General features: G+C 33.3%; 4 protein-coding genes and 1 non-coding gene across 7 annotated transcripts; 2 read left to right on the plus strand and 3 right to left on the minus strand.

The window, feature by feature from the left end:
- The first annotated feature begins 1,457 nt into the window (after positions 1–1,457).
- On the plus strand, positions 1,458–6,157 carry DPMS1 (Nucleotide-diphospho-sugar transferases superfamily protein). 2 transcript variants are annotated; one of them, XM_047304328.2, is made up of 9 exons: positions 1,458–1,598; positions 2,100–2,255; positions 2,562–2,661; positions 2,776–2,809; positions 2,876–2,952; positions 3,328–3,353; positions 3,432–3,596; positions 3,691–3,805; positions 5,846–6,157. In XM_047304328.2, exons 2-9 carry the CDS (start codon positions 2,146–2,148, stop codon positions 5,948–5,950), a joined length of 732 nt encoding a protein of 243 aa, XP_047160284.1. In that variant the 5' UTR covers positions 1,458–1,598; positions 2,100–2,145; the 3' UTR covers positions 5,951–6,157. The 2 variants fall into 2 exon arrangements, with proteins under 2 accessions (XP_047160284.1, XP_047160283.1); XM_047304327.2 differs by having other exon boundaries at positions 1,494–1,598; positions 2,097–2,255.
- Positions 6,158–9,944: 3,787 nt separating this feature from the next.
- LOC124830572 (magnesium-chelatase subunit ChlI, chloroplastic-like) lies at positions 9,945–12,464 on the plus strand. Its single transcript, XM_047304329.2, has 3 exons — positions 9,945–10,187; positions 10,269–10,381; positions 11,269–12,464. The coding sequence occupies exons 1-3, from the start codon at positions 10,091–10,093 to the stop codon at positions 12,319–12,321; spliced, it is 1,263 nt and encodes a 420-aa protein (XP_047160285.1). The 5' UTR covers positions 9,945–10,090; the 3' UTR covers positions 12,322–12,464.
- Positions 12,465–13,122: 658 nt separating this feature from the next.
- LOC124830573 (nudix hydrolase 15, mitochondrial-like) lies at positions 13,123–15,343 on the minus strand. Its single transcript, XM_047304331.2, has 4 exons — positions 14,892–15,343; positions 14,626–14,768; positions 13,513–13,632; positions 13,123–13,431 (listed from the first exon to the last, which is right to left on the minus strand). The coding sequence occupies exons 1-4, from the start codon at positions 15,268–15,270 to the stop codon at positions 13,207–13,209; spliced, it is 867 nt and encodes a 288-aa protein (XP_047160287.1). The 5' UTR covers positions 15,271–15,343; the 3' UTR covers positions 13,123–13,206.
- A 1,627-nt stretch (positions 15,344–16,970) lies between these two features.
- On the minus strand, positions 16,971–21,520 carry LOC124830574 (protein IQ-DOMAIN 9-like). 2 transcript variants are annotated; one of them, XM_047304333.2, is made up of 6 exons: positions 21,343–21,520; positions 19,886–19,998; positions 19,075–19,206; positions 18,616–18,843; positions 17,721–17,834; positions 16,971–17,628 (listed from the first exon to the last, which is right to left on the minus strand). In XM_047304333.2, exons 2-6 carry the CDS (start codon positions 19,958–19,960, stop codon positions 17,293–17,295), a joined length of 885 nt encoding a protein of 294 aa, XP_047160289.1. In that variant the 5' UTR covers positions 19,961–19,998; positions 21,343–21,520; the 3' UTR covers positions 16,971–17,292. The 2 variants fall into 2 exon arrangements, with proteins under 2 accessions (XP_047160289.1, XP_047160290.1); XM_047304334.2 differs by having other exon boundaries at positions 21,324–21,520.
- A 469-nt stretch (positions 21,521–21,989) lies between these two features.
- TRNAI-UAU (transfer RNA isoleucine (anticodon UAU)) lies at positions 21,990–22,063 on the minus strand. The gene has a single exon. It is a non-coding gene; the product is annotated as a tRNA-Ile (tRNA).
- Between the last annotated feature and the right edge of the window lie 2,632 nt (positions 22,064–24,695).

Below are 24,695 nucleotides of genomic sequence, written 5' to 3' on the forward strand. Positions count from 1 at the left end.
GTAATTATAAAAATGTTTTCAAATTGTAAAAGCAAATCTTTAATACTTTATTTTGGAAACCAGTATAAAATTATTTCCATAAAGAGTATGGCACATAATATATTCTCTATTAAGAGTATTATACATGGTGACTACTAAGAATAAATCTTCTCTATTAAAAGCATGACTCGTAACATATCTCCTAATCATGAGCAAACGTATTCAATAAAAATTGAGTAGCCAAGACATCACCCTATCATAACCACTTGGCCTATTATGAAAAAATTCTTGAATAGATGAACTTTCAACCCTCCTCGTTAGCTCCTCCCTTACTCAAGACCCACTTGAAGACCCTAAGGAAATAAACCATGAAGTCATAATTAAATAAAAATGATTCACTATTCTTAGTTAGGGTCAAATAAACATGATCCCGTAACAAAAGAAAAACTTACTTATAAATTTATATAAAATGACCAATTGTCATCAATCCCTTGCTCCAAGTCATTAAATCTTATAATTTCATAATATCTCTTCTTAATCTTAATAAAATAACCTGTCATCTTAATAAAACAACCTTCATTATTAACTAACTTTCAATGTGAATATTTTGTTTCCCTATATTCCACTGAAGAACTACCATACTAGGACAATCAATAAGCTTAAGATAAAAAAACAAAAACTATAAAAAAAAGTGACATTTTTTCTTTTTAAAACATTGACTCTCAGTCTATAGTCAAACTTGAAAGACTAGTATATCATACAAGACCACGATAATGATATTCATACGAAACAATATCAATGTCTTATAATAAAATAACATCATTATTGGATTAATCACTTACAAAACATTTTTTAAAGTGATAAACAACACTTACTCTTTCTGTTGAATAAATTTTTTCTCAAGCTCTTTTAAATTTTTTTTGAAACTTACCAATTAACAATAAACTGTTTCTGGAATCGTCAAATTTTCAATTTATTAGTTAAATCTCTTTCATTTTTCATTTAACACGTATCATATCTAGTTAAATGACACTTTCCAGTGATATTTAAAGCTAAATTTCATAGTCATGTATAACTATACAAAATATTTTCATTTTAATTAATTTTTGTTATTTCTAATACAAATCTATTAAGTTAAGATCACATTATAGACACAATTGCATAAATATAATAACTTTATTTTGTTTTTCAACATAAATTCAATTTTCTAAAAATATTTTTTTTTAATATAGAAACTTTACATTTTTATATGTTAGTTCTTTTATCAGATCTATTAATTTATAACTAAAAAATAATATTTAAGCGAATATTTTTGCAATAAAAAAAGTTAATAACAATGTGTTATAATCGAACAATAATTATATCTTCTATGTTTTATTTGAGAAAGAAGTGTTTCTTTTACCATTTTAATACCATGACAATACGAAGAAGGAGAAGAAATATAACTTTTTGTTTTATAAAATATATATTTTTCTTTTAAAAATACTATTAAAATTATAATTTAAACACAAATAAAAAGTTTGTTGTAGTTGACACGCTGCTTCGTTCCCTTTGATTCGTGGAACGCCGTCGCCTGAAGCTGCTGCCCCTCGTGAAGTTTTGTTCTGTGCCGTCGTTAGGTTAGTTCATCCATTTCACTTTCGCTTTATCTTTCTTTGATCACAATTATACCGTGAAGGAGTCTGTTCTTGTTAGTGCCAGTCATCGAGAAAATCGTTTACTTGGTTTTAAATTGGTTTCTTCTTCTGCCACTGAGATTTTGGATCTTCTCGAAAAAGATGAGCCTTATGCAATTTCTGTTCGTTTCGACGAATTTCAAAGCCGTTCTTGGCATTTCTGTCTCTGTACTAAGGCGTGGCGATTTATTTATAGTTTAAATTTACTGAGATGGCCTTTTGATTCAATTATTCCTTTTCCGACCGCGTTATGGATGTTGTTAAACACCTGTAACTAATTTTCATCACATCCCATTAGATCGTTGATTTTATCAATTGACATTCCAATATGCTTCTTCCAACAATCTGATGAATACTTCTTCTCCAAAACATTATAAAACAACCTTTTATTTCTACGCATAAATATGCTGATTGTTCTGTATCTCATATTCTTTGTGTTAGTAGGTTGAATTCACTGCATTGATTGAATTCGGTACAAGTTGTGATTGGAATGGATGGGCAACATCAGAAGCAAAAGAACAAGTACAGTATAATTGTTCCTACATATAATGAGCGTCTCAACATTGGTCTCATTGTTTACCTAATCTTCAAGCACCTTCGGTAAATTCTCCATCTCATGATTATATCTGCTCCCTTTTAATTGTTTTTTCTTCTCTATTAGTGTATATATAAATCATATCATTTGTAAACGGAATTCTGAGCAAGTATTTTATGATTTGGGCATTATAAGCATGTCTATACGTAGAATGCAAAAAAAAAAAAATAGTAATTATTCTGTAATATATGGCTTATCCGAAACACAAAATTTTAGCAAGAAAATGCCTTTTTTCTTGGCAAATTTTTTGTTTATGCCATCTGAATATATGATTAATCATCAATGTGAATACCTTTTGTTTCTTAATTTAGGGAGGCTGATTTTGAAATTATCATCGTGGATGATGGGAGTCCTGATGGTACTCAGGATGTCGTAAAACAACTGCAGCAAGTTTATGGAGAAGATCGAATCGTAAGCAGTGACTTTTACAAATTTGATTTTGATATAAACACAGTTAGTCATCCATGATTTATTCTATTTTTGGGATATTATTTAGAGTAACCATGTTTATTCCTGTGGTTCCAGTTGTTAAGAGCACGGCCTAGGAAGCTGGGTTTAGGTATGTTCCTGACACTTGTACCAAATGTTTTATGATAAATTAGCGTTTGATGTAATTAATCTGCAGGAACTGCTTATATTCATGGCATGAAGCATGCATCTGGAAATTTTGTTGTCATCATGGATGCTGATCTGTCACACCATGTAAGTTTTATTAATCAAATGTTGAGGATAGTTTGAATTTATTAATAATAACTGTATACCTGTTTGTTTTACTATACGACTGTGATTCTCGTGCATTGCCCATGTTTCAATGTAAAATTTGTGGTTGAGTTTAATTTGGGTACGTAATATAAATTATGTTCAATGGTTCAAAGTCAAGTATACTTAACATTAAAACAAATGGCACTTAATCAAGCACAAAGCACTTTCCATCCAGAAACAAACAGGCTTTAAGTTTAAAAAATCAAGGTCTGGATGAAATTCTTTATAAGATTTTTAGTTTGGAGAATTTATTAGTTGCGGAATAATTTCTCTCTTATTTATTTTTCCTTTCTGATCTATTCATTTCTTTTGCAGCCAAAATATTTGCCAGCTTTCATTAGGTAAAGAAAGCTTCTAGTAATTTCTTTCTTGTTTCCTTATTACCTGGCACAATTTAATCCTTCTTTTCTGCATTTCAGCAAGCAGTTGGAGACTGGTGCTGATATAGTTACAGGGACTCGTTATGTTAAAGGTGGTGGTGTGCATGGATGGAATCTTATGCGCAAACTAACTAGCAGGGGAGCAAATGTTCTTGCACAAACACTTTTATGGCCTGGTGTCTCAGATTTGACTGGATCTTTTAGGTATAAAGCTTGATAATTGGTATTTGCAATTTCATGAGTTTCATTTGCTCCTCTGTTCCCTGGTTTGAGAGTGATGTATCATTGTTCTTTGTAGACTTTATCGGAAATCAGTGCTTGAAGATATCATTAGTTGCTGTGTTAGTAAAGGATATGTCTTTCAAATGGAAATGATTGTACGAGCATCCAGAAAAGGATACCATATTGAAGAGGTATGGTTTCTCAATTCTTGATTCTTATAATCAATATTAACCTGGTTGTTGTGTTGACTTTATAGATCTTGGGTTAGATATGTAGTTGCATTGTGTTACGATATAGCAAATGCCAGGTCCACAAGACACAATGCAACAAACCCTATTGGATGAAGGATTTTCATCTAAGAACCGGCCCAAATGCAAACAGTATCCCTTTTTCATTTCTTTCAGTTTTAAGCATTTTAACAAGGGCCTCCTGGAGAACCCAACAAACACTATTTAGGTCTACATTTTCATTGAATGACTTGAGAAGCTTTTTACTTACTAGTTTTTCTTTCCTTGTCTCAAGTGCCTTAGTGTAGCCATAACAAAGGCCTAGAGCATTTGGTATTTTCATTGCTGCCTCCATGCCTCCCAAACCACCCACCAAAGACCCGGGTGAAATCCTTCATGCTATTCAGGACTGCCTCTCTGCCATTCAAACCCACATGGAGTCACAAGACAATCGTGAAATTGAAATGGAACCCAAACATGAGAGCTTGCACCCCATCCTTTACCATCCTCATTGACCAGGTTTCATCGTTGTCCCCACCCCTTACTTTACCCTTGAGTTCACATGCTCATATTTCACCGCTCTAATGGATGACTCCCTAGGTCACGGGCCAAACATCAACATCTCTTCCCTATTTCATAACCCACTTGGGCCAGACTTACCAACATGCCACCACAATGTCCATTGAAGCTCACCTATCTCTGACCACCTCCCCCAGTTTCAAATCTGCCACCTAGGCCACCCAAACACCAGGTCATTCTTTCGGAAGGATCTGACCCCTTAGACTGACATTTTCGGGCAGACCAATACGTTGCCTTCTACCAAATCCCTCGTGAACAATGTCTATCCATGGTGGCTTCCCATATGAAGGATGATGCCCTGAGTTGGTTTAAATTGATGCACCAAAGCAACTTCCTTATAGATTGGGTGTCCTTTACAGGCTCCCTCTGTTTTGGTCCATCCTCCTACACCAATCACTAGGCAAAACTATTCAAGTTACACCAAGCCGGGTTAGTTACAGATTATCAAGTATGTTTTGAAAACTTTGCAATTGTACTATTGGCCTCTCCTAGGACATTGTTCTTAATTATTATTTTTTTTGTTTCTTTCTCCAGATACTTGTGAAATAACCATACTCTACCTTATTCTATTTCACAAGCCATCAGCCTTGCTAAATTGGTTAAAGATAAGATTCACAACTCTAAAGACAAACTTTTTCGGCCATTCACACACACTACCTCTACCTAGAATACTTCACCACCCATAACCCGTAGTCACGCACTACCTACTCTCTCTCCCACCCTACCCCTGAAACACCTCACCCTAGCCCAGTTGCTAGAATGTCAAGTTCAAGGACTTTGTTAAATTTTGATGAGAAGTTCACACCTAGTCATAAATGTACCACCTCTAGTTTTTGTACTTCTCTTAGATGACACATATTCAGCCACAACCAAACTACTAAGGAACACCCTTTACCAGATCTACAAGACACTATCCATGCTTGTATGTTGTGGCAATCAGCATGCCTTTTCCATGTAAACATGCTAGCTCTGCATATTGAATCTATTACACATGTAACTAATCACGAAAGATTTGTTTGATATTCACATTGAAAATGTGAGTGATAAGCATACACATAAACTGCTTGAAAATTGAAATGGAAAACTGATCAAATAGTTTAGGAAACCATATACCTTCGACCATTTTGCTGCCTTTATATCTCTGGAACTTTTGTTGATTACAGTGAAATTTATATGCGTTTGATTGGATAAAATTTTTATGGTGTTCTAAACTTTAGTAGTTGAATCTATTTATTCATCTAATTCTTATGGGAAATTTGAATGCTAGTTGATTAGGCTGTGTTTTAATACTGTGCTTCAGCAATTTAGCATTCAACCCATCCCCTCCTTATTGTTGTTGCTACACCTCTCACCTTTCCAAATACTTATCTTGTTCAATGTGTATCACCCTGTTGCATAGCTGACATAAAATTCAATTGTGTATAGGTTCCAATCACATTTGTTGATAGAGTATATGGAAGTTCAAAGCTTGGTGGATCAGAGATTGTTGAATACCTGAAAGGCCTAGCATATCTTTTGGTGACAACATAAAAAGAAAAATCATAACTCGTGTTGGGGGAGGTGGGGAGGGGGCACTAGGGTATAAATTTTATTCGATTAACTTTTTGAGGACATTAGCTTGGCTGCTAGAATCTGCATAGTTTCTGTACAATACAATCTTTGTCTTTTGAATCTATCAAAGGACATTCTCTGTTTTTATAACTATTAACGTGGATCATCAAAGGATATTCTCTGTGACTCTTAGATGGACATCGATATTGGATCTACCTCTGAATGTGTGTTTAGTTGAGAATTTTTCAGCCAAAACACGTGATGCTAAGAGAGGAAAAGTGTAGGTATAACAGATGATATGGTATGGTAGGAAGGAAGGAAGAAAGAAATAGTGTTAATTGAATGTCTGATATATAGGAGTTATATAATTCCTTTTCAGTGAATAATATTGCGTGACCTTACCTTATGCATTGAGCTGTTTTAAATTTGTACGCCTCATCGATATTACAGGTTAAAATATTATTTATTTATTAATATTAGTTATTCAACATATATTGTTATAAACTTGATATACTTAATGGTGGCCTAATATAGTTGAAGTGAGTAAACTTCGGTAATAGATGGTGATTTTACTTGGATCTTGAGTGTGGACTTGTGGATAGGTGGTAAGATCATAATAATAGTTTGATAGCTTCTTTTGTTTGGAAAGAGCTTCCTTGTTGTTAAGAGGGGAAGATCTACTTGTAAAATATTCTCTTACGTTCGTTTAAGTCAGTTAGAGAGTTAAAATCTTTGTATGATTGAGTGTATCAGTGTTTATGATAGAGTGTTTAGAGTGAGTATTCTTTAGGGAATCCTAGTTGTATTTATAAGATCAATATGGACTTCAAGTCTATGTTCCCATTAAAATAATACTTATTTAGAAAGTATAATAATAGTATAATAAATAGTAAAAGAATGATAAATAATAATATACATACTAAATTACCAAGATTTAGTTATAATATGTAAATATGGCGAAAAATAGATGTATGTTTGAGGTCTTCCATAATGAATGGAAGAGGTTTTAAAGGTTTTATTGAGTCGTACTCTTTACTATGTTTATTGAATTAGATAAGAACATATGATTTTTTAACTATAAAGTAAAAGCTTACTAGATGATCTTGATCCATAAAAATTTGATTTAACATGCATTAATTCTAGAATAGCAACCATGAACCATTCCATTGAAGCCATGCATAGATTGACGTCCACCGTAAGACCACGAACCACTCACGTCAGTCGCGTTCACCTAACACCTTTATCGATGAAGAAGAATTGCTCAATTATAGCTCCCTAAACCTTCAACGTAAATGAAACATCTTACACCAAAATCACACCACCATAAAACAAAAATAGTCACAATCACAAGCCCCAAACTCCTTTGTGCAAGCCGTCATCGTGCTTCCATCACCAACCTATATTTGCATCTTCACCCACGCACAATCCAAAATGCCTCTGCAACCACCTGAAGTAGCATTCAAATTGTAATTTTAAGAAAGAGAGAGTTGTCACATGGTACTCCCTAATTGGACAGTCAACATGTTAAACAATCAAAGTTCAGTAAAAATATTTTAAGTGGATCAAACAAAATGGACTAAAATGAAAAATATCTTTAGAGTTTTTTTGCAATTTTGGATTTATATGAATGAAAGACTAAATTAGAAATTAGGAAAAATTCAATTGTTGATAATTTAATAGATATTTTATAAAATAATTAAGTTAATTATATCTTAAATTATCAATAGAAAATACCTATGAAATAGTTCTAAAAATTGATCCAATTTGTTATTTATTTGGAAAATATTACAATACTAGATAAGAGATTCTGTCAATAGAAAAGTTAGAATCTAAACACAACAAAGTTCTATATAAAAAGACCTAAGACAAGTAGAAGAGAAACAATTAGAAACTCTAGTTTTGTTCAGTTGTCATTGTTCTTTTGATTATTGTTGAGTTATTTTTTATCTATGTCTTTTGTTTTTGAATTATACAAAAGATAATGATTTTATGTCATAGTTAATTAGAGAGATGTTTTAATCTATTATTATTAGTAGATTTCGTACTTGGACTAGGCTTAAAATACGTTCATTTATGATCGGATACCAGTTTATGTGTATTTCAGCTAAACTGTATTAACGTTCGGTTTCCTTAAAAGTATTAGGTTTGATGAATAGTTTGTAAGAGTAATTATAAGTGTTCAGTATAAGCTTTAAGCGTTCGGTTTTTTCAGATAGTGAAATAGCGTTCGTTCTTGTTTTGAGAATAGTAGAATATCGTTCGTTATTACTTTGAGGATAGTGAAATACCATTCGTTCTAGTATTGAGGATAGTTAAATATGGTTCGGTCTTATATTAAGTATTTGGTTTAATTAGAGTGTTCTATTCTTAAGTTGTGTTCGGTTCATGTCAAAGTCCTATCTATTAAATAAACGTTCGGTTATATTCGTATGTTGTTTAGATCCTTTCCGTTCGTTTGTAATTAAGGGTGGTGTTATTTGAGCGTTCGATCTTCTTATATGAAATGTGGTTTGATCTTTCAATGTTGATGTTATGGATTGGTGCTGGTTGCTTATTATAGCAATGATCTATTATGTATGGGAAGTATTATTGGTATTCAAGCAAAAGTTTATGTTTCAAGTAATGTGGAAGAGAATTCCGAGGAGGAATGTCTCAGTGTAAGGATAATGTTGTGGTAAAGTATGAATACGGACAGTGAAATTCACGGAGTTCATCCTGATATTCTGATAATTACCAGTTCTCAAGCAGAAATGGGTAAGTCATTGTGCGAGAATGGTAGGAGGTCCTAGCCCATAGGTTCTTGGGTGAGTTATAACGGACTAACCTCGGGTGGCAGCGGATGGTTTTCCAGTTAGTACACCACCCGAGTGCACAAACGGCCTCAAGCTACGCATTCATACAATCCGGATGGTCAAGTCAAGTGTCAGTCGTATGTGAATTATGATATTCAAGTTATGTGTGATATCTACGTTGGCTCTTGTATGCTGTAGCGTTCAGTCTGTAATGATTTGTAGTTTTATTTCATGTATGAATGCATGCTCAATTGAATTATAGTAGCTTACCCTTATTTTCTGTTTTTATCCATGTTGTCGTTCGGTTTTCTATTGCAATGATCATCCTTGTTGGATGTGAGCAAAAGGGGAAGATCTTACTTTGGAACAGGAGCTGGAAGGTGAGACTCCTGCTGAATAAGAAATGATTGTTCGGTCATATAGTATAGATAGTTTTGGTGAACCGACCGTTCACTATTTTGTTTTGTAAACATAACCGTTCGGTTATATAATGAACGTTCGATAATATTATAGAAAGCTCTTGTAAAGTTCGAAAAAAATTTTATAGTTATTTTTGTAATAACTGTAAGTTTGACTTTATTATTTTAGTAAGTGTTCTATCATATTATTAAATGTTGACAGCTGTATATAGTTGTGTGCCATATTACACTAATAACATTAACTTCTATGTATCAAATTTTGTGAATTTTTAATTTTAAGAAAAATATTACGTATCAAAATTAAAATCTTATGTCACATATCTTTATCACATGATAATATCCTTATTTGACATATGGCAAAACTATTTAAAAGAAAATAAAAAAAATACATATAAATTAATTTCATCATTACTAAAAAATTAAATTGCATCGCATTTTAAAATTAAAAATAAAGTTCAATTATGATTAATTAAAATCTGAAAATCTAATTAAAATTTTCAAATAAAATACGAGAACCAATATAATATTTAAACCATAATCCTTTAGTGAGAGTAAAACTTTTCCCATGGCGAAAGCAACGTTAATAAACATTTTCACTTGAGTTAGTTAGTGAATGCGGGTTGTGGTATAAAATATATAGTTAATAATTTATATTTAATTTTATTGAAAAATATTATTATGAATTATTTTTAATGAGGGAATGGTGCATTGACCTGATATTTTGTGAATAGGACAAAAGCTAGATATGAAAAGTGACCAACAGAGTATGGAGTGGCATAACGAAAGCAGGAGAAACGAGAAAGAGAAACGACCAAAACAGTGAATGAAATCTTCCATGTTAAGCCAAACCGCTAAGCAACGTGAATAACACAACACAAAGGAAGAAGAAGGCGCATACAAACAAAACAATGGCTTCCACCTTTTGCAGTTCTTCAATTGCCCTTCCTCATTCTTCAATCCACTCTCTCCAATCCCTTCCCACTAATTCGCTCTCCCAAACCACTGGTACATATCCCAACCTTTGTTTTTGCGTCTGATTGTGATGTGATTTTTAACGCTTCTCTTCTTTCTTTTGTGGCTTTGCAGTGCAGATATATGGGCCCAAGTCTTACGGAGGATTTGGGTTTCTCGCCGTCAAGGGAAGGTCTCCGTTCCCAGTGGCGAGTGCTGTTGCCGCTCAAGTTAACGCTTCAGAACAGGTATGTTACGGATGTTCCGATTCTACAGCCACAATTTTTAACAGGGTATTCCCCTTCCAAGGAAACTAAATTTTGTGTTGTTCGAGTGATTGTTAGCATAGCATACATTGGGGACATAGTTTTTGGACCATTGTATCTATGTTTCTATTGAATTTTCACATAAAAGGTGTGGTTGGACAAGGGAAGAAATCTCAAATGAAGGAAAGGTTAGGGCAATGGGGTTTATACTCTATGTAGCCTTCAATATCTTCAAACACTGTTAGGTTTTACTCAGTCGTTTTGCTCCTCATCATTAACTTTTTAAATGAGCTTAATTAAAAAAGCATAATTTTTATTTTTTTTTGTCTTCGTTCCATCATGAAATGCCGTGTAAGGTAACTTATGTTGATTTTTTTTTTAATAATTACTTTGTGTATATATTTATAAAGTTCGTAAGGTGTAATAAATATACAATTGCAATTTTGTAAATCCAAATTAAGAACATTCTTCTCGGACAATGACATTACTCAAACAGAATAAGATCTGTAAATCCTTAACATCATAAATCATTTCTAGAAATATGTATATTACCAATTTCATTTCTTTCTTGAAGTTATCCATAAAATGGACAATTTCTATTTTTTGTTCAAGGGACAGTGATTTGATGTTTCTTTGCTATACATTCTTGTATGCTTATAAATACTACTAGATTTTCATAACTTCTGTAAAGGGTTGGACATTTCATCAGTATTTATCTCTGAAGCAAGTGAAAGTATCTGTGCTTTAAAGTTGGTTGCTGATGTAAAATCTTTACGGTTATGTGTATAAAATTTGGCCCTTTAACCTCTGTGGTTCCTTTTTTTGGTTTTCCGTTTTGATGACGTCTCAAGTCTGTAAACTTAATCCAGGCTCAGAAGATTTCTTTTAATGAAAGCCAGAGGCCAGTGTATCCATTTTCTGCTATAGTGGGGCAGGACGAAATGAAGCTTTGTCTTCTCCTAAATGTGATTGATCCCAAGATTGGAGGTGTAATGATCATGGGGGATAGGGGAACAGGGAAGTCAACAACTGTTAGATCATTGGTTGATTTGCTTCCTGAAATCAAGGTTGTTGCTGGTGACCCATATAATTCAGACCCCGAAGATCCTGAATTCATGGGTGTTGAAGTGAGAGAGCGTGTGTTGAAAGGAGAGCAGCTTCAGGTTGTCTTCTCCAAAATCAACATGGTGGATTTGCCATTGGGAGCTACAGAAGATAGAGTGTGTGGGACAATAGACATTGAGAAGGCTCTCACTGAGGGTGTAAAGTCCTTTGAACCAGGCCTTCTGGCCAAAGCTAATAGGGGAATTCTGTATGTTGATGAAGTTAACCTTTTGGATGATCACTTAGTTGATGTATTATTGGATTCTGCTGCATCAGGTTGGAACACGGTTGAGAGAGAGGGCATATCAGTCTCTCATCCCGCTAGGTTTATCCTAATTGGTTCAGGCAACCCTGAAGAAGGAGAACTTAGGCCACAGCTGCTGGATAGGTTTGGAATGCATGCTCAAGTAGGGACTGTGAGGGATGCTGAGCTAAGGGTGAAGATTGTAGAGGAGAGAGCTTGTTTTGACAAAAACCCAAAAGGATTTCGACACTCTTACAAGGCTCAGCAAGAAAAGCTCCAGCAACAAATTGCCTCAGCAAGGAGTTTTCTTCCTTCTGTTGAAATTGACCGTGATCTCAAGGTAAAAATCTCCAAGGTTTGTGCAGAGTTGAATGTGGATGGATTAAGAGGAGACATTGTGATAAACAGATCTGCAAAAGCTCTTGCTGCCCTCAAGGGGAGTGTCAAAGTAAGTGTAGAGGATATTGCCACTGTCATTCCCAACTGCTTGAGGCACCGTCTTCGAAAGGATCCCTTGGAATCGATAGATTCAGGTTTACTTGTCCTGGAGAAATTTTATGCGGTTTTCCGCTGAACGTGGTACAACACGGTCTGTCTTTTCTAGGGTTTTTTCAATATTTTGCCACTTAGTTTTTTACATTTTAGCCTTTTCTGTGGGGATGAACACGAACGAGATGTTGTATAAAAGCTTACATAATCACGAACAATATTTTCTAAGGCGTGTATTGTGCAAGTCTTTCAGAATACAAAAGAATTTTTCAAAATAATTTTAGAAGAGGAAAAAAAGAAAGGAAAATAGAGAAAATTGCTTTTTTGGTGTGTTTTAGAACAGGGGAAGAGCTCTCTATTTATAGAGTTAAAAAAGAATAAAATTAATAAAAGACAATAAAAGCAATAAAAGACAATAGATAATTTAAGCGGCACTTAAAAAATTTGACTGTTGTTAATTAATAAAAAAATATTAACGTTGTAAATTAATGAAAGAATATGAATGTTGTAAAACCAACGTAACTTTTGCAATATTACAACACTGAGATTCAGAAATCTTGTGTATAAATGAAACTCGAGTATAAATGAAACTCGAGGTCTTTTGCGTTGTACGGTGTGAGGATCTATAGTTTCTTCCGAACGTGGAATCTACCGAGTGAGAATGGTACTTCCCATCAGTTTCTGAACCGAACATTCATAAATAAATTGCAGTTCCTTTTTTTTAGTTTTGAATAAAGTAGTATTTTGCTAAATTTTTAGTCACTAAGTGCATCTAGGACTATTAGACGCTACTTTAAGTGATTCAATCTCCAAAAGTCTCTAAACTTTATGATGTATTAACAAGCGATGCGATGGACCTTCTTCCTTTCTTAGTAAACACTTGCTATGGTTTTCAGAACTTTGCTGTGATTTTTTCTTTTGCATTATTAAGAACAGATGTAAAGTACAAAGATACAGAAAAAAAATGAATTCAAGGTAATGTAGTATCGTTTGATACATTCTGTGGAACCTTGAATTTAGGATTCTGCTCTACGAAAGCTGGTGGCCGTTGGTACACAACTGATGCAGCTCTAATCAAGATCCCAGCAGTTAAACCCCATATAAGGTATTTTTTATGCCCGACACCATAGTCAAAGAAATGCAACAAAAACTTCTCTCCCATCCACTCCCTCTCCTCCTGCCTCCGATTTTCATCCTGGTTAAAGTGATGACATCAGATACGTGATATAAAGAATGAAGATGACACGATATCAAAATGAAAAGAACAAGCATAGACCTTGAGAAACATTTCCAAAGGTGCATCAAATACTGCTTCTACTTCAGCTGGATTTAGAACAGGTTTGAAGGCTTTCTTGTCATTAAGTATGCCAATGACGGGAACTACCCGTAAAAGATGCTACAAATAAAACAGTGTCAAGTAAAAGTACTGGAGGGAAATTTCCCATTCAACCCATAATATGAAGCGCATGTGAAATGAAATAGACTATCCAATGGGAGTTTAAACATTAACATAAATGTGATGATAAACATGGTTAGAGTTTATTTTTAATGTTGCAGTGTCAGTCTAATAGGAAATATATACACTTCTGTTCATGTTTATAAGTATACAATCCTTTTACACATCAAACTATCAAAGAATAACAATAAGTTAAGAACTAATAAGATAATGAAGGGCCGTCAGCCACTTTTTTTTAGCATTTACGTAGAAGCTGTGTATTCATTGACAATCTTTACTCACTTCAATGATACATGCAGTCTGTAACAAGTAAGGACACTCTATATGTCTGCGAATTTCTTCAATGTTGAAGAAACAAAAAGCCAAAACAAGTCATTCAATGTAACATTCCTTACTAGATAGTTGAAAAAGAAAGCTCATCAGTTTGTCTTTTTCAGATACAAATTCCTAATATAACAATGGACACAACTCTGGGTAATAACACTCGAAATATTAACTGACGGTATTTATCTTAGTGTAAATCCATTACTCAGTACATTATGTGTACGATCAACAAAGACAAAACTCACAATTCGTTAACAAATACTCTATACTTCAACTGAACTTCATTTTTCTGGATAGAGAATTTGAGTTTATTCAAAATTTAGTAGAAAAAACCCTGGTGTGATATTAGAAGTCACTGAGTTTCAGAGTTTTTTTTAGATCAAACGATCGTTCATGAATCATTAAGCCTCAATTTATCGTCCTTTCACATAACTATTTCATGAAACAAAGATAACGTAAATTACAAATTTAACATACAAATTCCTAATCATAAATAAACGCTGAACACACAACTTTGCTTTCACCCAGAAGCAAGTGAGAACAGAGATCCATCTAAAGTTACACTAATAATTCAAGCTAGTGAAAAGTATCAAATAGAACACACAATACCTTAGACAAGAATGGTTGAAGAACAGTAACAACATTGACAAGTTCCGGGTCCAACCCAATTTCCTCCTTTGCCTCTCTTTTTGCAGTGTCCCCATCATCCTTATCCCCCTCCTCCGCTTTCCCACCGGGCAACGCCACCTCACCTGTAAAAACAACACATGAAACAAACAATTCACCCTCAATCCCCATAACCCAAATTACATTTATTTTAAAACAAAATTCAACACCATGAAAAGAAAAACGATAGAAACTTCGTTTAGACTGACCCGAGTGAGTAGAGAGCTTGGAAGAACGCTTAGTGAGAATGACTCTTAGATCCCCATCATCCCCTTCAAAGAGGCAAATCAAAACAGCAGCTTTTTTGGGTCTGAATTTTTCTGGGTTTTGACCAACTGGGGTTGCCGCTTCTGGAAAACCCACCTGCGTAACAACCTTTCCACCACTTTCTTCAATCCGCTGCTCCACAATATCTTCAGGGAAAGAAGGGGCCTTGTACTGTCGAAGGTGCTGTGCCAGCGTAAAAAGCCTCTGAGATCCTCCCGTGCCCACGTTGGAAGAAGAATCCATGATTTTAGAGATAGATGATGCTCTGGGTAATAAAGATCTTATTGTTGCTGATGTTCTCACAAAGGAAACCATGTGCATCACAGTTAAAACAGAACCTCCAACTACTCAATCTGCTTTATACACACTTTCTCTTAAACTAGGTACAATGCATTTTTTTAAGAAATCAGTTAAAGTTGAAATACGTGTCCAGCATGAACACAATATACATATATATAAATATATATATATATATATATATATATATATATATATATATATATATATATATATATATATATTATCGAAAATAACTGTTTTTCCTAAAAGGTTCTGCCAATGTTTATTTAACACAAAAATGTAATGATTAATGAGGGGGATATAAGGTGGAATTTAATTTATGAAAAGGGATATAAAAGTACTACCAATGTTTCTTTGAGTGATAAATATAATTTTTGTCGAGTGGCATGCATTATGAATAATAAATAATAACCATTTTCATATTGTCGATATGGACACAATCTCATGGTGTGTTTATTTTGACTTTTGATAAACGCTTAATGAGAATGACTCTTAGATCCCCTTCATTGGTTGCATGCTGTAAAATTTGATCGTGAAATCTAAAGAATATAATGTTTTTTTTTCTACAAGGATTAGTTTTGTTTAGAAAGGCTCCTAATAAGAAAAAAAAATCAGCATCTTTTTGGGTTAAAATTTTTTTATATATTAGAAAAATTATCTAAAAAATTGAATATTATTCTCTTTAAATACTAGCTTCTTAAATTTTAGTTTAGAAAATATTAAGTTGATATTTTCTTCTTCTATTTATTAACTTCTCCATAAACTAAAATTAATTTATATATAAACTATATTAAATATCCTTTCTAGATTTCTTTAACTTGTCTTTAAAATAATTCTAACTTATAAAAATTTATTTATTTATCTTTGTTACTATGGACTTATAGTCAATCCATAAAGGATTGAACGGTCAACGTGTGGGAAGAAGAAACCTCTCAGTTGCTTGGTTCAAGCAACAATTATGTGCAATCATTACGGTAACGACTACTGATGATTGGTTAAGACAGGTATTAAATGATCATTAAGAGGTAAATTAATTGGTAATTCTAACTAACTTGAGCATCGTAATGTATTATGCAGGTCACTCCCACATACCGATCGATGCATCACTCAAGAGGTTATCCTCGTCCCAATTCACCCGAAATAATCTTTTTTTTCTCACCTAAAATCTTTAGGAAGAATTTTGTTTAAGCAATTCTTTATTTTGTTGTTATCTCCTTGGAATACTAAAGTCAGACCATCATGTTTTACTTTAATTAAAGTCAATCACCTATTGCATTGAGGATATTGGTTCAAATGAATTAATTATATAAATGATTTTTTTTAAAAAAAATAAGTTGTACATGCATTGGGGATATTAATTATATAAATGATTTTTTTTATTAAAGTCCATCCCCTTTTGCATTGAGGATATTACTTACTTATATGTCTGCATATTTTTTTTCACTTTTTTATGAACTTAACATATCTCTTCCCAACAAATTCCTTCTACATTCATTTAATGGACTAACCCATTTCATTTTTATTTTCATAAACAATTATGAAAAATAGTGGTGCGGCCACGAACATGTAAAAATCAGAAAAAGTTTATTAACTTACAAAACTAGTAATACAGTTGAAAAATGACATGTTATGTTATGTTATATATGCGATGATGATAAAATTAAGCATCAAGAAATTAGCAAGAGAATCACAGCTTCAAAATCTTTATACAACAAACGAAGTGGGGAAAAAGAACTGTTAATCTTTCTATAATTCGTCTCAACAATGCACTAAATATACAATATTGAAGATAACAAAAACCAATCAACAAATCACACAAATGCTGGTTTGGTGGTCCATTTTCTATCCCTAAGATTGAATTTCACTCGCATTCATATGCACAAATTGGAAGCAATCCAATAAATAAAGGAAAACAGATTGCCTTTTTATCTTTATACACACTGTAACTGTAACCACTTAAAAACCAATTTCACTGCTAATGGTAAACGATATATCCTTGATAAAGTATGCATGATTATGTTGTTTGCATCAGCTAGAGTACACTCATTGCTTTCCTTCCTGCACTGTTTTTTTCTCTGTAGCAGGGTAAGACAATCTTCTTCTAGCTTTAGCAGTTCCTTTGGGAATACCTAAGGGTTTAGTCCCTTTATCATTAGCTGAAGGAGTTTTAACTGAAACTGGATGTTTTGATGTTGATGGTTTCTTATCCTTTTTAACTTTGCTTGACAGCTTATTTTGATATTTCCTGGGGCTAATGGTAACACTAGGGGCACGGCTTTCCCAAGGGCGTACAGCAATCCAACGGTCCTTCCAGCTCCAACTCCAACTAGCTTTGCCAAGTTCATAATTGCCTAGGCCTTGGGTAGAGTTGGCCCTCCACTGTGTTGTTCATAAGATATGCACATGATTTTCTGAAGAACCAAGGGAAACAAGGTGTTGTGACTATTACTCGTTAATAAGATTTAACCTACCTGATGAGAGAAGGCATATGCCATACTTCTTTCCCGTTTAACTGATGCTTCTTCTCGTAGGTGTAACCTTGCAAGGCTTTTCTCCATGGTTTCAGAACCACCACTCCATTCCACCTGTTATTTGTTTAAACTGTTGGTCAAGAAAAGGGTGACTGAAGAGGGTTCTATCCATTTCTTGTATCTGATGAAATTATTGCATTGCACACCACTATTAAAAAAAATCAACAAGAGATTTCACGCATTTCATCTTTAATTGAATAGGAAATACTAATATCTGGAATCTGATTTCAATTAGGTACACATGTTTTAGGATATCTCGTTAAGAATTTCAACTTGGTAGTATAGAAAACAGAAGAGGGAGTTTCTACAAAGATAGAAATGCATTCTATGATATCTAATATAACAAGATAGGATCCTCTGTATAAACAAAACTGTATTTCTTAACTAAAATTCGACCATTGCCTTTCCATGAAATAAACAACTTCATATTGAAGATTCAATAAGAGGAAATGAGGAAAATGTGATCACAGTGGTAAGTAAGGGCATGTTTGTTATGCCCAAAGATTTATATGCATGTGAGAGATTTTGAACAAACTGACTCATGTGGAGACTCTCCACTCACGACACCGTTTCAATCACTTAATGCATTGGCCATTTACTAATCACATAGAAAACCGTAAAGAGATCTGTAAAATAATACCACATTATATACATATTTCAAACAGAGAAGCCAATGAAACCATACATATACATTTGGCTATTGATATATAATCATAGTAGTGGAGAGACTGATCAACAAACTGGAACCAGTTCGAGAAGAAAGCAAATCCATTATATGATGACTGAAAATTTATTAGCTGTACAAGCCAGCATACCATGAAGTAGGGAAGGTTACCTCAAGGTCATGAATCTTGGCCTCTAGTTTTAGTTGAGAATGTAGTTTCTTCCGTCTGAGCCTGTCTTCTGTCACCATACATATTCGACGAGCTCTAATCTCAGCCTGTATCTTGGTCCATGAATGAAGATGAGTTATAGTTGTACTAGCTTGGTTTTGAACAGAGAAACCTTGAGTCAGGGTTCTCAGTTTTGTGAATCCTCTCAAGCGACGTAAATGTTTTCTAGCCTGGTAATTTCAAAAGTCAGCATCTCAAAACAGAATCCGAAGACATTAACAGAAGCTTTGCACATAGTAATGTATACATGATTCACACATCTGTCAGCGATAAGTGATGTCATAATAAATGGTATGCATGACAGACAGACACACACATAATGTGCCGGTTATGGATGTGCTTAAATCAACCTAGATAGCTTTGACTTGGTTTGCCTCTTTGAGTTTTTCACTTTGGCATACCTTATAAGCTCGGAATGCTGTTTGAATCCTTGTTGCAGCAATAGTTTCAATTGGAACTCCAGCTGACTCTAGATTTTTGCTTTTAATGCCATTTGCTAAACCGCTGGACTTTTTCCCTTTATAAATCTTAGTCTGAAACATAATTAATTCCCATGAATCTCTATATCAAAATGTGAGAATATATGTGCGGATATTAGGCCACAACAACCCTAAAAAAAACAAGTACTAATATATTCTAACAAATAACGTTGCTTCAGCCTAAAGAAAAAATAAATAAACAGGACAATTAAGAGGTCGTTATAAACAATAACATATGCTGCTTCTCATATACATGTTGCCAGACTCAAGATAAAACTTCAATTTCTAGAAGTACTGTTTGAAAAAAACTAATCATATTGAGCCGAGTGGAATCAACTGATTCAAGTTAGCTGACTCACCCCAGAAAGTGAGATAAGGGTTGGTTCTTGCTGTTGTAATAGTTTACAGGCATGTTCCGGTCCAAAACTCTGAATTACTTAACGTAGAACAAATCTAAACTTTGCCTTTCAATTTATAACAACAAAGTATTTTGCATTGACAAAATTTCGGTTATTTCAATTCTAGGACGATGACTATCTAGGGTCTAAAGATAACTTACTCACAGTTCAATCTCTCATACTGCATGTTCAAGATAAATTACCTTCAAAGCATTCAAAGAGATTTATTTTTTCCTAGAAAATAATGAAAATAAAGTGGTTTACGATGAATTTTTAAAACTCATTTATCCATTACAAATTCAAACGAAGAAACTAAGACAGATAATGTATTGTACCTTTACTTTCTTTGACCTTCCTTCTTTTGATTTTCTTGAGTTAATTATCGTCTTAAACCAATCACCTGAACCCATTCTTGATGTCAAATAGCTTCTTTCAAACTAACATAACCCTGAGAATATTAAAAAATTAGCACAACACTACACATAAAGATTTGTTCATAAACAGAAGAGCAAAGACTGTTAGAGTTGCAGTGATCTGTCCCCATTGGTTGTCTTTCTATTTATCCAAATAACTAACTGAAAACATTAGACCTATTTCTTCAAACACTTGTCCGTTCAAGATTATATCCTCGTGGAAGTAATTTATAGTAAAGCTCAATATATATTATTAGTGTAGAATTCTTCATCCATGAAACATTATATGATATCATTTATCATATTGATTCAGAAAGACAGAAATAATGGGATATTGTAATATAGGAAATAAATAGAGTCCAGTTTCTCTACTGGGGTTTTTTTTATGTTGTCCTTTACTGAATATTAAAAATACACTATGGTACTTTAAAAATCTTTTTAGTATATTTTAAAACATCAAAATAAGTGTCCATCATCAATATATTTTGAAGGTACAACAGAGAAACAGCACGTAAAAAACCAGCAGAGAATCTATATTCAAATAAATACTTGGATTTTAAGGTGCATGGTGCAAGTAAAATGTAGGGAATTTAGTATTTTAGGGTTGAAGGGTATTTTTTTACTAATATTAAAGCATGCTGGGTTTTCCAATTCAAGCATACGACAGCTTAATAAGTTTTGGAATTAGATTTGAATTGATGCTTGAAGTTATTTTAAAATTCTGTTTCTTTTTCCCCAATCTAATTTCAACAATGATTTATTGCTCCCACTTCCTGTCTCCCTTTCCCTCGATCTCTTTTTCCCTTCCCTGATCACGGAACTACATCACCATATAACCACTACTATTATGCTTATGCCAAGAAGAACTTTGGTTGCACAACCAGAATATAGACAAATTTACTACCACTGGTCTAGATAGTCACTGTACAACTGAATTTTATCAGCAATAACAAGAAGATCAGAGACCAAACATCTATCAGACTGCCTCATAGTTTGCAGCCAGCGAAACAAAATTATTTGCTCATTTTGAACAAAACTTCGGTTACTATTATCATTCCGTTCGTAGAAATAAACAAATCTCAACAACAATCTCCCAGACAACTGGAATTCATAATAAAACTACCTAATGGTATGTACTCCTTCCATATATGCAGCACCAGAAACACGGATCACCAACTAAAGTACTAAACTACTTAATAAATTAAAAAAAGATATATGCATAGTTAACTCGAAAGCTAATAAAAATACCACAAAATGTCAAAATCCATCTGGGTCTCACAACACGCCCAACTGGACACCCAAAATCACGTTTATGAATCTAGAAAATGGACCAAACACTGCAAGAACAAACAAAAAGCACCTGAGGAGGGATGGCATACCAGAGAACAAGGGAAGAAGTGTCGAAGGCAACCCCTTTTTCCTCACTTGCGCAACAAGTTTTCTGGATGGAAAAAAGAAGTGGGGAACACTAATATCAGGATAGAAGTAAAGAGGAAGGAAATATCAAAGGGAACAAAAGGTAGGTGTTGAATATGGATAATGGAATGCCATGGCCCAATACCACCTTTGATTTCACAAAGAGAAAGAAAACAAACAAAAAAATATTAAAGAGAAAAATCTCTCTTTTCTCTGTCTCACTCAATCAAAGGCTCAACAAACGCATATAAACACCACAAGGCCCACACATCTGAAAAAGAAATGAAAATATGAACATTGGCGTGCAGTTTAGTCTGACAGATAGAATAACGTAATATTACATGACACGGTAGCATTTTGGAGAAATTCAACAACGGAGGCTACAGCTACAGTTATAACGACAGCAGAACAAACCGTGAAAACAGAATCTTGACGTTGACTGTGTTGCTTTTTTGGCACTTTTTTCTATTGATGAACATGAATTTGCAAAACTAATTCTTTTCATCTTTTGGGATAACACATATTGATTGTGACGTTTGACTTGGTATAAAAAATATGAACCATAGATTTATGGTTGGTGCAACTTTCAAAAAATTGAAAGTTAAAGACTTGGTCCCGGCGAGGTTCGAACTCGCGACCTTCGGCTCATAAGACCAACGCTCTAACCAACTGAGCTACGGGACCACATTAATTATTCAGAATTTTACTTTATTTCTCCCAATATAAATCTATTCATGGAAGGATTCAATTATTAATTTTGGATATTCAAATGTCAATTCTATTTAGGTTTAATAGCCAATTTAGTCCTCACTTTGGTTGAAAAATCTCAATTTAGTTCCTCGTTATAAAAGTGTTTTGAATTAGTCCTAACTTTTAAAATAGTGGGTCAGATTGGTCCTTTCTGTTAAATATAAGTTAACAAAATTAATGGATGATGATGTGACACAACTTAAAGCTAACGAGAGACCAATCTAACACATCAGCTTTAAGCTGTGTCACATCATCATCCATTAATTTCGTTAACTTATATTTAACGAAAGGGACCAATCTGACCCACTATTTTAAAAGTTAGGACTAATGTAAAACACTTTTATAACGAGGGACTAAATTGAGATTTTTCAACCAAAGTGGGGACTAAATTGGCTATTAAACCTTCTATTTATTTGCCTAAAATAGTTTCGATAGGACAGCTGTATTTTGAAATAACTCATGAAAAAATACATTTTGTGGACCTTGATGTATAGCTATACGTCTGATTCCCTACTTGTTGCTTTCATGAGATGACAACGCTTACATGGTTTAATTAATCTATTCTTTTTATTCAATGTAAAATTTCTTCTCACACTTGTAAACAAAGTTATCTTTTGTTGATGTGGTTTAAATGAACATTTCATTTATTAAAGTTTCAATGCTTGATTTGTCAACATGATTCTTGTTTAGCAAAACATAAATTATCAATATAAAAAATTTGGATTCTTAACGTAATGTTAGATGACATTTTTGTGGTCTATGTATCGTGGTGAACACTTTGCAAAGAAAATATTACCTGACACAGTTTAAATTATGTTAAAAAAATAAAATTAAAATGACGAGAGTCAGGGTATTCTTTAAAGTTCAAGATATTGAAGTAATGATTTTGTAATTTAAAAAATAAACACATCATCACGCACATTCGTTTTAATATAAATGCAAATACTGGGACATTATAGTAAAGAAATTAACAGTAGGACTTTTCTTTATTTAAATATACTTCCTAAAATTTTCACTGCCGTGTCATATAACTTTTCAACTACTTTTTATTCATTTATTGATTTCTAAATTAGTGTCCAAAGGCCAGCAACACCAAAATCGGTTTTTTTTAAGTTAGTTGGTCAAATTACCGGATATTTAATGGCCTATTCACTAGCTATTTTATTTTATTTTTTCAGATGTTTTTCCCTCAAAAAAGGAATCCATATAAATACTTTTAGACAGAAAAAATAAATAGAACTTTGCTTCTTAAACATAAATAGTTTTATACATGTTAAATTTATTTTCTATTAGTTTTTCAAAAATACATTTTTTAACTCAAAATAAATTTAAACTCATTTTTTTACCAGTTAGAAATACTTAAAAAAAAATCTATATGTCAAAATCTATAATTATTTTTCGCCTTCTTATTCAATTCTCTTGAGCTGTCAAAATCTATAATTATTTTTCTGATTTTCTCTTTTTCATCAAGATCTCAAGATCTCCTCCTAGTTCGTTAATCATTAAGGCATTTTGTAGAGGATCAGTCGAAGAAAATGTGCTTCTTGAATCCATGTAGATTCTATCCAAAAGATCTATTCTATAAAAAACCTTGCTTTTAGTTGGATATTTTAGAGCTTCAAATACGTTAAATTTCAGTTTTTTATCCTACACTTACACCTTTAGTTTCTCATTATTCATATTAATTATGACTTTGGCAGTTTTACTGAACAATTGCCAAGAATCAATGGCACTTCGGAGTTTTCATCAATTGTCATCAGTTATCATCTTAAAATAGCTTTTTTCTTTTTCTATTCATTATTCTTCCTTTTCTTCTCACCTTCTCTCTGTTTATCACTCTATTTTTCTACTTCTCGACTAGATACACTCTTTTCATGCTCTTCTACACTTTGTTTTTCTTCTCTCAATTTTTTAGACTCATGTTCACTCTCAATCTCTTTTTCTTCTCTCAGTATTTTTATCTCAAGCTCATACTCATTTTGTTTTTATCTCAATTTTTTGTTTCCTTTTCCTCAACCCTATATTCTTTTCTTAAATCACACTAATTCCCTTCCCTATTAATTCCTTTCCCTATTGTAGTTCCTTCACTAGTTTCTTGCATTGCTCTTTTGGATTAATTCTTGTGTTGACCGAGAGTTTAGATTCTTGTTGATCTACTAACTATTATGCAATCTGTCCAATCTGCACTTATAGGTTCCCAAGTGATGCTTTTGTGTTCTTTTGACTAGATGTAGATACTTGAGTGAATTGTGTTAATGCATCATCAATTTTGGACACCTTGTCTTGTGGTTGAGGTTGTTGTCCATGGTAATTTGATTGTGCAACTTGTCTAGTGGTTGAACCTCCATCTTGCTTCAAACTTTGCAATTGCCTTTAATTCTTATTTGATCTCCATTTGTTGGAGTAGATATCTGATGTTTTATATTCAGGCTCAAGGTCATTGAATTTTACATGGATGACTTCTTCTACTTTAGACGATCTAGAGTTGTAAACTCTGAACGTCTTAGATGTTTCAGAATACCCAAGCATAATTCCTTCATCACTTTTGGAGTAAAAAGATTCCAAA

The sequence above is a fragment of the Vigna umbellata genome, chromosome 1, assembly GCF_029865625.1.
Source record: "Vigna umbellata cultivar VRB3 chromosome 1, Vumbellata_1.0, whole genome shotgun sequence".
Taxonomy (NCBI): domain Eukaryota; kingdom Viridiplantae; phylum Streptophyta; class Magnoliopsida; order Fabales; family Fabaceae; genus Vigna; species Vigna umbellata.

Excerpts from the sequence above, each read along its gene's own strand:
- LOC124830573 (XM_047304331.2), bottom strand. The coding sequence starts at position 15,270 with ATGCACATGGTTTCCTTTGTGAGAACATCAGCAACAATAAGATCTTTA. Across the intron at positions 14,769-14,891 it reads CAAGCTCTCTACTCACTCGG|GTGAGGTGGCGTTGCCCGGT; the intron begins GTCAGTCTAAAC and ends TTGTTTTTACAG. Across the intron at positions 13,633-14,625 it reads TTCAACCATTCTTGTCTAAG|CATCTTTTACGGGTAGTTCC; the intron begins GTATTGTGTGTT and ends TTTTATTTGTAG.
- LOC124830572 (XM_047304329.2), top strand. The coding sequence starts at position 10,091 with ATGGCTTCCACCTTTTGCAGTTCTTCAATTGCCCTTCCTCATTCTTCA. Across the intron at positions 10,188-10,268 it reads TTCGCTCTCCCAAACCACTG|TGCAGATATATGGGCCCAAG; the intron begins GTACATATCCCA and ends GTGGCTTTGCAG. Across the intron at positions 10,382-11,268 it reads AAGTTAACGCTTCAGAACAG|GCTCAGAAGATTTCTTTTAA; the intron begins GTATGTTACGGA and ends AACTTAATCCAG.
- LOC124830574 (XM_047304333.2), bottom strand. The coding sequence starts at position 19,960 with ATGGGTTCAGGTGATTGGTTTAAGACGATAATTAACTCAAGAAAATCA. Across the intron at positions 19,207-19,885 it reads GAAGGTCAAAGAAAGTAAAG|ACTAAGATTTATAAAGGGAA; the intron begins GTACAATACATT and ends ATTATGTTTCAG. Across the intron at positions 17,835-18,615 it reads CCAAGATTCATGACCTTGAG|GTGGAATGGAGTGGTGGTTC; the intron begins GTAACCTTCCCT and ends AACAAATAACAG.
- DPMS1 (XM_047304328.2), top strand. The coding sequence starts at position 2,146 with ATGGATGGGCAACATCAGAAGCAAAAGAACAAGTACAGTATAATTGTT. Across the intron at positions 2,256-2,561 it reads CTAATCTTCAAGCACCTTCG|GGAGGCTGATTTTGAAATTA; the intron begins GTAAATTCTCCA and ends TTCTTAATTTAG. Across the intron at positions 2,662-2,775 it reads TTTATGGAGAAGATCGAATC|TTGTTAAGAGCACGGCCTAG; the intron begins GTAAGCAGTGAC and ends CTGTGGTTCCAG.